Source organism: Maylandia zebra, linkage group LG13 (genome assembly GCF_041146795.1).
Source record: "Maylandia zebra isolate NMK-2024a linkage group LG13, Mzebra_GT3a, whole genome shotgun sequence".
NCBI classification, from domain to species: domain Eukaryota; kingdom Metazoa; phylum Chordata; class Actinopteri; order Cichliformes; family Cichlidae; genus Maylandia; species Maylandia zebra.
Genome location: NC_135179.1, coordinates 16,043,055 through 16,058,896, shown reverse-complemented (window position 1 = coordinate 16,058,896; position 15,842 = coordinate 16,043,055). Strand labels below are relative to the sequence as shown.

The 15,842-nt window shown below is 38.7% G+C and overlaps 1 protein-coding gene across 1 annotated transcript; it reads right to left on the bottom strand.

The window, feature by feature from the left end:
• Positions 1-437: 437 nt before the first annotated feature.
• gtpbp2a (GTP binding protein 2a) lies at positions 438-13,189 on the bottom strand. Its single transcript, XM_014409853.3, has 12 exons — positions 12,770-13,189; positions 11,765-11,791; positions 11,236-11,420; positions 11,016-11,124; positions 10,728-10,925; positions 10,325-10,499; positions 4,374-4,593; positions 4,109-4,244; positions 3,805-3,863; positions 3,535-3,706; positions 3,194-3,358; positions 438-2,409 (listed from the first exon to the last, which is right to left on the bottom strand). Exons 1-12 carry the CDS (start codon positions 12,962-12,964, stop codon positions 2,248-2,250), a joined length of 1,803 nt encoding a protein of 600 aa, XP_014265339.1. The 5' UTR covers positions 12,965-13,189; the 3' UTR covers positions 438-2,247.
• Between the last annotated feature and the right edge of the window lie 2,653 nt (positions 13,190-15,842).

The following is a 15,842-nucleotide window of genomic DNA, read 5'->3' as shown; positions in this document are numbered from 1 at the left end:
CTGTGGTTGTCCAGGTAGGGAGCTGACGTATAACGTCAGAGGGCCTGTCAGTTGCCAAATTACAGTTTTTGTATTATTGTATTAGAATTTTTTTTCCTGTTGCAGCTTTAATGGCATAAATTACAGACAACCCAATGGCTTGTTCAACCTTTGACATGATTGCCACTCCAAAGAGTGCAATTGCAGCATAAATAGATGAGTCATCCTCTTCATGTTTTCTGCAGTGGTGAACTTATTGTCCTGTAGAGCCATTGACAGACCTGAATGGCTAAATTATGCTTGCACTTTCTTGCATCAGCTGGAGAGCAGGATAGGAGGAGCCAAACCAGGGAAAAAAAACTATTGTGAAGGAAGTCATGATCTATTCACATAGGATATATCGTTTAAAACACTGCAATGTCACATTTTACTTTGAAAAAACACTGTTAAACAGCTGCTAAAGTGACAATAAAACTTTTATTCATGTACATCATAATACACGAATTGGATCTGTACATAAATATTGCATTTCACCCAGAAAATGATCAAAATACACGTTGAATTAAAAGGAAAACTGACTTCAAAGGATTTCAAAAGAGTGAAAATAAGCTGGTGTTAAGAAGAAGACTGAAAAATCTTTGAATGAATTGTAAAATCCAGAACTACTACAAATCTATAAAAATCTTCCGAGATGCGGTAAAACAAATTTTAACACCTGAACTCTTTATAAATGCTATAAAATATTTTGGTTGAAATGCATTCTTAGCTTACCTGTCTTTGCTTGCACACACACACACACACACACTGTGCATCAATGATGTCGGTGCAAAAAAACAATACAAACTTTGAATGCGCGTATAAGTCACGTCAACATGCAATAGAAAGACAGATGGTGAGGCCAACAGCAGGCGTGAACAGAGCAGTAATTAACGTTCACTTATTACATTTTTTTCCTCTAAATATCAAAAGTTTTCCAATAGCACCAACTTCATTTTTTTTACTAAGTTATAAAACAATGGGCTGTAATGGAAGGCTTCTTGAATAGGAGTTCCATTAGGCACTATGCTAAACCCCTTCGAGTTTGTGACATCAGTAACTTAAGTGAAGAGTACATCAAGTACCTTTAACATAATTGCTCTTAAATAAAGCTGCATCAGTAGGCAGTTCCACATACTAATGTGTAATCACACGCATCGCTTTGGGAGAATCTGGAGTATCTGTTTTTCATCAGTTCTCCTTTCGACCCAAATTAGCAACAACGTCCCACTGGAGTCGTTCTGTGAAAGTGGAATGCTGTCTAATACAATATCTACACTGACCTGAGTAACTAAAGCACTTGAAAGACAGGCAGCAAGATCATTATCATCTTACCGCCCTATTGTGAGGCAGTACTTGTGAATTAAAGAAAAAATAGTTCTCACTGATAAATGTGACAGTTAAAAAGTGATTGCCAATGTGAGTTATCCTGGCAGACTGACATACAAACTGGGCCATGTTCTAGCTTTTCATACCACACAATGCTCTCCGTTATCTTCATAAAAGTGATGAAACAACAAAGCTCAACGCAAGATAATGAAGCTTCTGACCTGCTCACACAGCAGTTACTATGACAAGGAGATGATTTAAGAGCATATAAAAGTTTGTAATTGTCAGTCAGGCACTTTGCACAGACACTGCGCTGTGAGGCGGTGACACTTGCGCCTTGTGTTACACTGGTGTGAAATCATTCCATACCTGCAACTGTTGAGTTTATAAAAACAGTTACCTGGCACGGGTATATCATCGCTGGCGTTTATACCTCAGTGCAAATATGCATGTGAGCATATTGTTGAAGTATGTATTAACAGTGCATTTAGGTGTAAACTGTGTGAGCAGCACCTCCTTGTAAAGGCCAGAATGCAGTTTTCAAAGTTTCCAAAGCGAACTTTGGTAGATGATGCTTGGTCATTGTGTTGTAGATATGGATGAAAGGTTTCTCATCAGTACCAAGAAAAGCAACACTTTTTAAGCCTCAACAATACAAAGCAGATGGAAAATATCAGCAGGTACTGAAAAGGCTCTAAGGAACAAAATGTAAGAAGGTGACAAAGCTTTGGAACATGGTGAGACAACAGAATCGCGCAAAAAGGCTTTTACTGTGAAGGGAACTTGGCAGCGTGGCCTTTGGAGAAAGCAGGAGGTGGTTTTTAAAGCACTCTGTTTTGAGGTGGGACGGTGTTTGGTTCTGTGGTTGCCTGAAGAATGTTAGGGCTCATCCTCATCTCGTCTTTAGGATGGCTGGTACTCGACGATGGGAAGCAGCTTGGTGACGTGCCCGATACCTTTGGTTACCCCCTCTCTGAAGAGAATCTTTGCTCCCACCTTCAGATATTCTGGATGCTTGATGAACTTGAAGAGAACCACCGCTTTCTCTCCCGTCCTCAGCTCCTCCTGTTGTACAGTGGTGTAGCACGAGAACAGGAATCAAACAAAGGCAGGATTATTAATGAGATAGGTGATCTGGGCCAAATACAGCAGCAGAGGCTTTAGTGGCACTAAATTAGAAATTAACCTGTGGGCTGTTCTTTTAAATGAAAGATGAGTGTTTCTGTGTATATATAATTGCACTTTTAAACTTGCAGATTTAATTTTAAAATCAATCAGTGGAATAGTGACACCAAGATTAAGATTAAAGGGCACACACTCAACAAACAAATAAAATAGCTCTGTAGTGCCAATAGAGTCCTTAAAAAAATCCCAGAAAGGATTTGTTATAATTCTGGATTGTATCAAAATTCTTGGTTTCTCTTGTTTTGAATCACTGCTGTATCATTTCAGAGCAGACACTAAACAGAATAGTTTTTTGGATTCCTGGTTTGAAAGACTGATAATGTGAGAAAACCAAGATACACCTACCCAGAGCCTTTCACATCTTTAAGTACTCTTGTAGCTGGCAATAGATTGCTTGTAGCTAGCAGAAGGAAGTACTTCTGTTGTAAAAGAGAGGAGCAACTGTGCTCACCATGAAAGAAATGGATTATGTTCTACACGACAAATCTGAACACCCATCTGAGGATTTAACTCCATTGGTCACCAGCCATTACACACTGTTAATAAACCACGTAGCCTGTGACAAACATGGATTTATTGATGAGTGTGTCTCCTGCCTTGAAAACACCATTTTTTCACTTTCTCTGTGTTAATGAGAGCATTTTAGCTCAGCGGATGGACCAACCTTGCCATACACTGCTTCCACTGTTGCAGTTTGTCTCACATTGCCAATGTGCACAGTAACCTGGAAGCCCTTGTGGAAGGTCTTGGCATGGAAAAGCAGGACAATCTCAGCCTCAAACATCCAGCAGATGGTAGGATCCATCTCTGGGCTCACCATCACCATGCCCTGTAAGTGGAAAACATATGGATGGTGTACATACATAGTTCAGATTTGTATGAAAATAATGATTTCAAATTCCAAGTTTCTTTTACTGCAATTTACATTAACCAATAGATAGATATATTATACTTTTAATGTGATTAACTAATAAAACACTAATTTAGACAAGCTCTGAGTCTGACCTTGCGCAATAATGAGCGGTCAAAGTTGCCCAGAGCAAGTGTAGCAGCCTGGCCCGCCCTGAGCACCCTGCATGCCGAGCGGTTCCTTTGGATGCTGCCTACGGTCAACTGGTGGAACTGACCCGAGTCTGTGGGCCCTACTACAAGATGATCCCCTTCACGGCAAATACCACTGTAAGACCAGAGAGAATAGCGAGTCAGAGGGATTTCTGGGTTAAAAACAAAGAACCCACTTAACCTGTAATGAAACAATAATTTCAACATACTGACCTGTATAGAGTACCTCCAACCACTGTCCCCACCTCTGGAACTGTGTAGATCTCATCCACCTGCAATGATGCACATGGCTGTCATTCAGATCAAAATAATCTGTGTATTTACACTGTGCATTTGGAAGACAGTAGCTCACAGCCAGAAGATCATTTTGCACGGACAGACAAACTTTATTTCATTTTAATGTTGTGGAGTCTGTAACTTACAATATAAAGCGCCTTAAGGCGACAGTTGCTGGAAACTAACGCTCTATAAATAAAATCGAATTGAATTGAACTGAATTGAATTATTTCAGACTGACCTGAAACTCTGTTAGCTGCTGCATTAGTTCCTCCTGCTCCTTGCTGTTGCTCAGAGGAGGGATGATGTTAAAGAAAACTTTAAGCAAATCTAGACTCTCTCCAGAAACACTGGACAAGGTGAAGATTGGCGTGATGCTGAGAGAGAGTTTCAGGAAAAAATAAAAATGATTACTTTCCAGTTTTTGTTTACAGTATTTATTATAGAAGGAGTGCAAACTTTACTGCATGTTATTAAATGGAAAACTGCACTTGTGTGTTTCATACCTTGGTGACTGTGCAAACTGCTGTGCTGCTGTGACAGCATCATCTGTACTGCTTACAACCATGGGCACCTTGTTGCAGCCTGGTTGCTTCAAGACACGCTCCAACTGCCGCACTGTGCGCTCAACAGTGGCCCGTGTGCAGAGGTCCACTTTACTGATAACAATGAAGATGGGAACCTTCAGTGCCATGGCAAGGCCAAGATGTTCCCGTGTGGTACCAGCTGGAAAAGAATGAGAAGGAGAGGAAGAAAGAAAGAGGATTTACCTGGGATTTTGCATTGCTTATATCTTGCCTACTACTTGTTCACCAAAAATAGCTTTCACAAGCAAGCAGACAAAGGCAATGTTTATTTAATGTCATGTTTTCAGAAGGGATGAAGTCTTCCTAAACACATGTAAATACTATTGCCTAAGCTAAATCCAACCTATAAACCTCCAACTGTTGACTCGGTAATCCAAATAAGACTTTGCAAGAAATTTAAAAAGATACGCCAATTCAAACAGGGGATTTATTCTTTGTACAAACACAACAGCTGCCCTCTGAGTCTCAAACACCTATTGCTTAGCATAAGAGTGCTTATCTACAAACTAGAGCTGGGCGATAGAACGATAACGATATGTATCGCGATATAACTTTTACTCGATAGAGAAATTAAGCTATCGCGATAGACCTCGCCGCTCTTGTCCTCTTAAAAAAAAAAAAAAAAAAAAAAAAAAGGTCAGCCGATCCAAATTCAGTAGCGCAGAGCCGAACCAATCACAGCCGCAGCGTCACGTCGCGTGACTTGTTACGTACAGCACAAGTGCCAAGCCGCACGTGTGTTTGTTTGGGAAGCAGCCAGCGGGTAATGGAGCCAGGGCATAATGGAGGAAATGAGTGTGCCGACTAGAAAAATCAACCGAGCGTGACCGAAGAGAAAACAGATAATGGTTCCAATGCCGGAGAGATTGTCGAACGGAAGAGCCATAGAAGTTCCGTAGTGTGAAGGTATTTCGGCTATTTCAAGTCTGACAAAAAACAGAGTAGCGTGCACTGTAAATTGTGCCGAAAGCAAGTCTGGAAATACAATAAACTGGTGCATGCGTCACACTGCGCCACGTTATTGTTTCGGTGAAATGAATTTCTACACTACTGTTACTGTTAATTCTACTCTCTGCAGTGTTTAAATGCTTACATATACACACAGTTACTGTCCCTCCACACATACGACTCGGTTCTGCTTCTATGCCCCAGCTTTGTTTACTTTTTCCCACCGAGGCTTCTAGACTTCTGATTGGCCAACATTTCTGCACGGTTAGGAATCTAGCGCCACCTGCTGCTTTGGCATGTTCATAGCAGCGTTTTCTTTCATTTCTCCCTTTATGTGTGGACGGGATTATTTTTTAAAACGAAAACGGAAAATCTCCGTTTTCAAAAATACCCGTGTACGTGTGGACGTAGCCTCAGTCTCTGACTGGAAGCGCTAATTCATCATTCGGCTTTTGTCAGACTAAAGTAACTGTTAAAACTGTTTGAAAAGCTCAGCTATACAACAAGGAGAGATTGAGAATTTCCTTTTAGTTCTCAGTTTACTTGATATTGACAAAAGTTAGTCAGTTTTGTCTGTTCTTCTGTAAAACAAACTAAGATTTATTTTTAGAATTAATACTTTATTTCTAAGTGGAATTGACAATTTAGTCTGTTTCGTTTGTTCTATTTTGAAACTTAAACGCTTTAGCGGCTGCCTTTTGTGTAGTTTGCAATATTTGCCTTTATTTATCTGAAAAAGTCTCATGTTCCTTAAGTACATCTACCCTGTTGAACTTATTATGGGAAATAAATATTTAAAAACAAGCTGCTGATTATTTCACATTTTACTTGTGAGCAACGGCACATTTAAATCTTACAAATATAGTTATTTGGCTTATATCGTGATAGATATCGTTATCGCCTGAAATGAAAAAAACATATCGTGATATGAAAAAATCTCATATCGCCCAGCTCTACTACAAACCCAGACTTAATGCAAATCAAAGACTATATACACGAAGGGTTATATAGCACATACCACAATAAAAGACTTTTATGTCATTAGAGAAACAGTTTGAGGATAGGACTGATTCAAAGTATTCAAACATATACTGTAACTATGTCTCTGATGTTTCCACGAGTGCCAAATAGTAGCTCTTCTAAACAAAGTGACTTCTCATGTTCTCTTAATTTTGGTCTCAAGAAGATTCACATTTCAGAAAAACACAAACTGAGTTTTGAAAAAAAAATTGAGGTGAGGTAAATGTGTCACAGTGCAGTAAAAAGTAAAGCATAACTAAATGACGCAAAAAGATTACTCGCCCTTTGGCTTCTTAGCTTAAAAGTTACAACCCAAGAGAAGCCCTATGCATTACACGGATCCATTACGCTGTTTCATAATTAAAGCTGTAGTTCTTGGGTTGCAGACGGCATGTCCCTTCCTATCTACATTCTTGACCCCATTTTCCCTGCACGTCCTATTTTAGAACAGACACCCACATAAACACAGTAACGCCTACGCTGCATTAATAAGGGTTATTTAAGTATAAACAAATATACACTTAGGAACTTAATTTATCCATGCCCTTTTTATGAAAAAAATGCATTGTACTTTAATGTGTTTTTAATTATTTTGCTAAAAATCAGAAATAAATGTATTATCCTGTTGTTACAAATTATTTAAATTACCTTTATTTTTACTGAGTGTAGTTATTCGTTTGATGCTGACAGTGTTATTAGTTATTTACTCAAAGATAGACAAACCATTGCAGAACAGTGTAAATAAACAAGGAGTACAGATAGGACTTTCTGAAGCATTTAATTATACTCTGACTGTGCCCAATAAACCCTTTAGTATTTTTTAATATTTAATAATCAGTTATGTTTTTGCGTTAGCACTAAAACTAACTGCTTATGAAATTGCAGTATTTCAATTTAATACTGTTTAGAAATAAACAGCCTCGGAAAATAACACAGACTTATTTTGGCATGGAATCAGTCAACTCATATAATCAAAATAAGCTTAAATAGCAGTTCAACCCTGGAAGAAAACACAAATCCCATCAGGGTTGTGTCAGGAAAGGAATCCAACATAAAAACACTGCCAAATCAAACAGGCAGAGCTAACTGCTGTGGCAACCCCTTGTGAATAATAAGAGCAGCTAAAAATATATATTTTTTTAATTGGCTCTGTAATGTCATGGTTTTCATATCGGCCTAAAAGTGAAAGATCTCTTGTTCGCTCCCAGGAAGTGACACAAAGCCCTTTGGGGCTGTGTCGGGAAATCTGGGATAAAATCTACCAAATGAAAAACGCGAAACAACCCCTTGTGAGTAAGGGAGAAGCCAAAAGTACAGCCATGCATTAACAGCAGATGCATATAGCTCATCCAATAACTCCAACCGGATGTGAGCTACAGCACTTAATGACTAACATCTCAAAGGCTCAGGTTTCCTATACAGGCTTTAGTGCCACTTGCGAAACGTAAACAAAACTACAGCTTTCTTAATAATAATATATTACTTTGGTGTATTGCATAGAGGACTGTTTCCAGATGGTCTCTTGCCTTGAGCAAAGGGTTCTTATCTGTGTTCACTGATACACACTGAAATGCTGTGTGTCACAATGGGTGAATGGTCTAAGGGTGTGCCACCTGGTATTGTTGGTGTAAATCCCAAACGGCTTTGTAGTGCAACACTTATTCATATTTATATTTTCAGCTCTAACAGCAAACATAATCAAACAGTATGTTTTCAAATGTAAAACAGAAAGCTGTTTAGGCTGACCAACGAGTCTCGGAGGCTCAGGTTTCCAAGTAGGTCCTTCCTGGATACAAGCTTCCTGCACTCAATGTCAGCTAATGCTATCATGAAAATGTTGGGGTTGAGCACATTATACAATAACACATTACCTATAAATAGAACAAGATGTGAAACATAATACTGAAGTAAGGTTTAGTGATTTCATTTTTACAGAAGAATAAAAATACAGGAAGAACTTGGGTAAAGCTGGACTGTGAAGATCCGATTTGCATCACAACAATATGCAAATCAGCATGTTTCTTTTGCCTCTGGAAGAGTGTAGCACCTGATCAACTTATCTGAATTCTCTTCTTATCTTTGGTTATATGGTAAAAACACATGTCAAGCCTTAACCCCACTGAAAAGGCCAAATGCTTGCAAGATTTGAGAAAACCTCTTGTGACTGTCAAGTGCAATGCTGAAATACACACTAGCTTTGCAAGAGCGCAGCACTATCCCCAGTGGGTCAAAGTACTCTGCCCTGAAATTATGATATCTGAGATATTTTGGGACTTACACTGCCAAGCAAAGATGAAGGTTGGTTTATTGCATAACCTCAGCTATCACATGTCAGCAAAGTGCCAAGCCATAACTGTGCACTACAGTGTGGGGGTATGGTGTACACAAACATGGGCTATCTCTCAACCAGAACAGCAAACTGCATTACTATCTTGCACAACAACAGTTACATTTGAATAGAACTTGGAGAAAATTTAATCGTTCACTTAACCTTGGAGATCCTTAAAAAAGACATCCACCTTGGTCCCTAATGGACATAAATGTCCATTCCCCAAAAAGTGCAATAAAAATCTTATGTATTAATATTTTTTTCCACTTTAAATTGGTCAGTCTTTTAAAACTACTTCTCCCTGAAATATTCATATAAAGTTTTAATTATATTTTCGTTGTTTTAACCCTTTAAATCCCAGTTGTATTACACGAGCGCCCTGTTTTTTTTAGCCCAAAAAACAAAAAAACTAAATATTTTCCAAAAAAAACATTTGAAGTAATATTTGATTGTTATTATAATTAGGCCTTTAGATGGTCCAAAGATTGGCACCAAAATTCATTTTGACCTGCCATTATTTTTTTTGCAGGAGGACATTAAAAAAAAAAATGCATCCACCTTTAAGCCTATGTCCATTCCCCAAAATGTGCAATAAAAATATTAAATATTAATTTTTTTTCACTTTAAATTGGTCAGTCTTTTAAAACTACTTCTCCTTGAAATATTCATGTCAAGTTTTAATTACATTTCGCGGATTTTAACCCTTTATATCCCGGTTTCGTCACATGAGCGCACTGCTTTTTTTGCCCCAAAAAACATAAAACTTGAATATTTTCCAAAAAAAACATTTGAGGTAATATTCAATTGTTATTATAATTAGGCCTTTAGATGGACTAAAGATTGGCACCAACATTCATTTCGATCGCCTTTTATTTTTTTTTTCAGGACCAGAAAATGGTCTCCAGGCGGCAAATGCTCCTCCTCTAGGCCGAAATAAGTGCATCTTGCCGGGGTAAGTCGCGACGATTACCGGGGCACGATCACCGGGGACCCCTTTTTCCAGCACACACGCCCGATACCACGTGACAACAAATACGTCATTTCCTGTTGACTAAAAAAAAAATGCACCCTCTCATGGTCCTAGGGACCAAAAAATGGTCCCGCCCGATCAGCGGGCGAAGCCGCTGCTGCACGCCGGAGATGAGGCTTCATTTCCGGCAGGTCTGTCCAAGCAGCCCGCTGTTTTCCAGCAGAGGTCAAATGTGAAGCAAGGGCGCCACCCGGTGGACAAATAAAAAAATTACAACTCTAAGGCCTGTAGTCCAAAACGAAACCTAAGCTGGAAACCTGACGATCCCTTTGACCGTAATTTTTCTGGCGTGAAAAATAGCGTTTATAATGGGTTTCAATGTGGACATTTTTGTCCAAAGGGACTAAGGTGGATGCATTTCTGTAGCTTAGCCATTTTAGGCTAATTCAATGAATTTACACCACAATTATAAAATATAATTAAAAAGAAAATTCTTTGACAAATTTGGCTATATTCCACTCAACACAGTGAAAATGGTTTAAAATTAAAAATGCAAAAGACAATAAATGTCCCTAAGGACCTCTGAGGGTTTTTAATACTCACCAATTCCAGTATTCGCACTGACCACAAGCATTGCAAAATCTGGACAATAACTGGTGAGGCCAAAGATGGTGGTTTTCAAGTACTTGTGGTGACCCGCCAGATCAATGAATGTGATCATTTTAGAGGCACTCTCACAAATCTCCTCTGCTGTCCGAGACTCGCTGTAATTCACAACCTAAAAAAGGAAAACAAACAAACAAACAAAATTAGCTATCAGTTACTAACATTTCATGCAGATGGAGTAGTTTAATATATATCAGAATAGGAATCTGTAGTAAAACATCCAAAATTGTAAAAATTATGATATAATGGATGTATTTACTCTTTGCTACTTATCACAACTGATGTAAAAGTACATAAATAAGGTGTAATATATATTATTTTATAGAGGACGTTTTCTCACCTCTCCTTTGCTGTTAAAGCCAAGAATCTCAAAGCTAATGCTCGAAGTACGTCCAGTCTGAATCTCATGTAGATGTCTGAAAAGGTTGAGCCTCGCTCTTCCCCGTCCATTGTCCAGCTCACCTTGTGTCAAAACACCCAAAAGAGTGGACTTGCCCGAGTCCACATTGCCCAGTACGGCTACTCGTAGGTCTAAGAACTAAGGAGAAAAACACAACACCAAAATGACTTAAAAATGCCCAAGAATTTAAACATCCAGAGATATCCATGTGCAGGTAGCCACACTAACCTGCTGGTCATCTGGCACTTTGCGAATGAGAACTTCAGCAATCTTACGAGGCACATCAGAGTCACAGTCCACCTCTCGCTCTCTTAAAATTGTGATGTCCGCTCCAACTCTGTCACGAAAAACAAACGTAAGTACAGTTCTTTGTGTTTTGGTAGATGAGGTAAACTACAACAGCAGAATAACTATCAGTCAGTAAACGGAATAAAAATACTGGACTTACTTCTCTGCAAGCCGATGGAGCGTTTTTAGTGAAGCCCTCATTTCCTCCTCTGATAGTCCCACCAGCATGCCATTGTCCTCGACACCTATTTGATAGACAGCTTCACCTCGGCCCTCCTGCAGTCGCCATTTCATTTGTGTTGCTAAGTGCTCAAAGCGGTATTGTGTGGGGTTCACTAGCTTGAGCTATTCAAGAAAAGAAATTACTAATTAGTACTCAACACTATTTTGGACATAAACAAATGATTACTGTAGGACCAAGGCAATAAAAAAGCTCTATATTGACAAGAAGCGGCTGTCCTGATACTACAAATGCTCTAGTAACTAGAGATTAACTTAATCCACAGTGGTGTTATATTTCAATGGAAAGACTGCCCCTATATATTCACACATACTGCATACTGATAAATTTCCAATAACATCCACATCACAAGAATTGATCCATATATAAATCAGTTTTATGGTGTTATGTAAAGCATTTTAGCTCTATGAACAAAACAAAGACTTTGCGTCACAGCTAATTCGCTTACCTTGTACTCTATATTTCCCTCTTCAGCCTAAGAGACAGGGAGTAAAACAAAGAGAGACAGAAAAGAAACAACAGCTGTAAAACTGTAAGGAAGACAACAGACTATTGATTTGTTTAAAGAGAAAAAGAAAAGCAGTTTGACTGAATGTGCAGTCAGTGTTCTCTATGAATAGGCAGTCACTGAGAGCTATACAAACAGGCTAACCGCTTGCTTAGCCTTACACAGCGACTTAATATGTTATTACACATTACATACACATGCTTAAAAGTCAAAATCAATACATTTAAGGTAAACCAAGTCGCGAAAATATCTGTCATGTAATCACTTATGACAGGGGACCTAGTTATATTCAGTGATCAGCTGACAGCAATTTTATACTGGGCAGCTTATGATCAGTAAAGGTTAAAGAACAGTTTAGGATTAAGTGTCACGTTTAAAAAACGCAGCTGGTGGGTAATGACAACACACGGAGGTCACTGTACAATAAATAAATAAATAAATAAATACATGTTAAAAAAAAAAAGTTTTGTGTAGTAACACAGTCCTTGGCTGAGTGAATGTCAGACACTCACAGTATCACTATCTAGAGGTCGGCTGGCTGAGCTATGCACCCGCCCCCTATTTACAAACACAGCTGATCTTCTTTTGCTAGCTAGCAAAATACTTGCATTTTTTTAATCAAAAAACTTTCAATTAACATACGTTAGGCCTATTTCTGCAAAACTACTGTAAGTAGAAAGTCGTAAGCCAACAGCAAACGCAAAACTTCTACGCTTGAAATGGTACCATTCATTTTCTTTGTACCGACTAGCTACGTGTCACTGCAGGTTCAAAGACAAGTCAATAGTGGGGAAGCTAACCCTCAAAACAGGAAATACAATGACAAACCTACGAGTAGCGTTACAACAGACAAAAATCCATTTGCTTACTCTTAGTGACAGGCTTTCCAGTGCCCGGGAAATATTAACTCGAAATAGCCAATTGTGCGCGTATTTTTAGCCTTACCTCTGGAGGTAGATACGGGGTGTTATTGCTTGGTTTGAAGTTGCGGGATAATCGAGCTTTTGCTTTCTTGTTCTTTGCAGAGGATTTTTTGGGGGCTACCCCATAGCCATTCGCAGGCTTGCCGCTGGACACACCACCAGATCCAGAGCTGTGTCCGTTTCCTGAGCCAAATAACTCCGATACCCGCGCATCCATCGGCTACTTTGGGACCTAACTTGTTAGCTTACAACTACTTAGACAGATTCTGACGCTATATAAATAATATATACCTCGGGCCAGGCATTGGGGTGGTTGTAATTACCCCGATAATGGCAGTGTGCAGCCCCCAAAATAAAAAATAAAGCAATACCCTCCCCCCAAACTCCGCGAACTGAACAATAACAGCACCGGCCGAGACTACGGCTTTGAGTTTACAGTATGCCTACGTCACAGCCAAATGCCAATGGTGCGTTTGTTTTAAATAACTGCGTAGCGCGAGGGAGAGGTTCATTTTGTTTTCCTATTTACTCATATTGCATGTCAGTTTAAACCCCACCCGCCTACATCTAGATGTAAACATACTCGGTTTTCAGTGGTTTGCATCAGATGAAGGAAATAAGTGCGTAATGTCCAGCTTGTTTACAAAGTTGATGACATCTAAAATATGTCACCAGTTTAATTATAAGGAATGTGACCTGCATGCCAACGCCCTTGAGGCTTTATTACCTCAGGTTTTGTATCTGTATGGTATTTCTGGGAAGATTCAACTTCATTATTTCAGCTGCTAAGAAAGACTTATAATTACTAACAATTATCATCTAGCCAGGTAAACTGAAAGTGGTTTGTTGAATTGATATCCAGCAAGCAGCGAAAAGAAACTGAGGGAATTGTAAAATGGTGTGATTTCTTGACCATAAGTTAGACAAGATGTGTTGAAAATACAGCTCTTATATATAAAATCTTCGGGATCCCGAGAACACAGTGGGTGAAAGGACAACATTGAACTTTTCAAATAGATTACTATTTTAAAAATTAAACTTGATTGGGCATTGTTATATTTGCAATCGAACTATATTTCAACCAGAACCTCATGACCGTCAAGCACATTTACCTTCAACGTTGTAAGGTATTTACATTTAGGTATTTATTTATGTATTTACATATTAAATTAGTGATTTTGTCATCTTGTACTGCTAAGATTAAGGGATTTATTTCTTTACACGTCACGTCATATACGCAAGGTTTTTCAATTCAAGTCTGGATATAAGCTGTTTCACAGACAGTTAAAATCAATGTAAAATCGGGTACCCAATTTTACACAATATTTAGTAATTTTGTTTGACCTATATTTTTTGCAGCCGCTTTAGCGACACCCAAAGGAAGTGATGTGTAAGCTAAACATTTTACAAACTCGATATGAATCACAATGCTGTGCAAAAGTCTTGTCACCCTTTGTTTCTTTATATTTTGCTAGTAAAGTGGGAACTAGGTGCAGGCTTTTATTGAAATGTGTGCAAACATAAATGCAAACAGAGTTTGCAAGGTAAAAAAACAAACTTTATAAGTCTAACCAGCTTGAAAGTCAATATTTGTATGGCCGCTTTATTCTTCAGCATGATGATGAGCTCTGTCTTAGGAAGGTTTCTTGCAGTTTCTTTAAGTAGTCTTCTGGAATAGTTCCCCAGGACATTATAAGCTCTTCTTTTGGTTGTTGGCTGCCTTTCATTCTCTTCGCTATCAAAATGATCCCACACTGCTTCAGTAGGTCAATCCATGACTGATACGCTGATGTGTTTGTATCCAGGCATTTTCAGTGTGTTTTGGATCGTTGCCAAAATTAAGCAATTGCAAATCCCACACTACAGAAATGGCATTGCATGGTGGATCTGATAGTACTTTTCTACAATCATACTTGCAACAATTTTAAGAAGACACTAACACAACTGCTGCTGTGTTTCACAGAGGGCTGTAGGCACTCACTGTTGTACGTCTAACCTGACCTCCCTTTTACATATTGATGATGATCTTGTGTAATATGGCATACTTCAGCGTTTTCTAACTGTTTCCCTTTCTTAAGCATGCAAGCATGCTTCCCTTTTAAGCAGCCACACTTCCACTGAGATAATTGATGATTAAGCTTCAGTGAACAGTAGATGGATCAACTGAAGGCCCAGATATACATCTAAGCTCCCGTGTCAAGTCTCTGGTGGATCTTTTTCTGTTTATTAAGAGCATGATTTTCATTTGCTATAGACAGGTTTGTAGGCTGCTTCTTGTTTTGTCCCCCACTTGTCCAATTTCAAATGTTTTAATGGACACACTGCACACTTTGCCGAGATACAGCAAGATTTTAGCTAATAGCGCCTTTGGAATTGCCTTATTGGTGCAAAAATACTATTTTATACCTGTCAAACTGTGTTATCTTGTGCATTATTCTGGAATTCAGTTAAAGACATGGGAACAATAGATGTGTTTTGGCAACAGGCAGCTAAAAGGATACAATTTAAAATAGATTATTTGCGAAGTTGTCTGTTATGTGTAGACTCAACACTGGTTGATTCTATGAGTTAAGTAAACATGTTTTGCTTCAGTGATTCATAGGTCGGTCAGTGAAAGTAGTCAGGTGCAAAGAGTGGACAGAAAATGAGTCAGCAGCCAGTGTTCAAAGAAAACCTTTGAAAGGCCTACAAAGAAAACTAAAGAACTAGTCCTCAAGACAACTTAAAAAATTACAACAAAGTCTGGCTTCTTGGAGGCAAAAGGGATGAGTGGTAGCATAAGACTTTTGAACAGTACTTTATTTGCATATTTATTGAAGATGGTTTATGGTCAAATCGATTTGATAAATCTTAAAGCTGGTTGACTGTAAAGAAATAGCATTTAAAGGCCTTTACTGCTTACGAATGTGTTTTTTTTATAGAGTGTAACACTTACAGTTTACAGCAAACTTTCTTTCTGCAAAGAGGCTGAGAATTGAGAAAAGTCAGCCAACTCCCCTGATGGAAATGAATACTTACAGAGTGTGGAATTTCTGAGACTCGACACTGATTGGCTAGTCGATGTGTGATGAAGGGGCTCAGCCCATTCTGTCCTG

Bases quoted from the DNA above. Each gene is read 5' to 3' on its own strand.
- gtpbp2a (XM_014409853.3), bottom strand. From the start codon at position 12,964: ATGGATGCGCGGGTATCGGAGTTATTTGGCTCAGGAAACGGACACAGC. The intron at 10,500-10,727 runs GTGAGAAAACGT...TTCCTTTTTTAG, and splicing joins GCTTTAACAGCAAAGGAGAG to GTTGTGAATTACAGCGAGTC. The intron at 3,864-4,108 runs GTCAGTCTGAAA...GCATCATTGCAG, and splicing joins AGCAGCTAACAGAGTTTCAG to GTGGATGAGATCTACACAGT.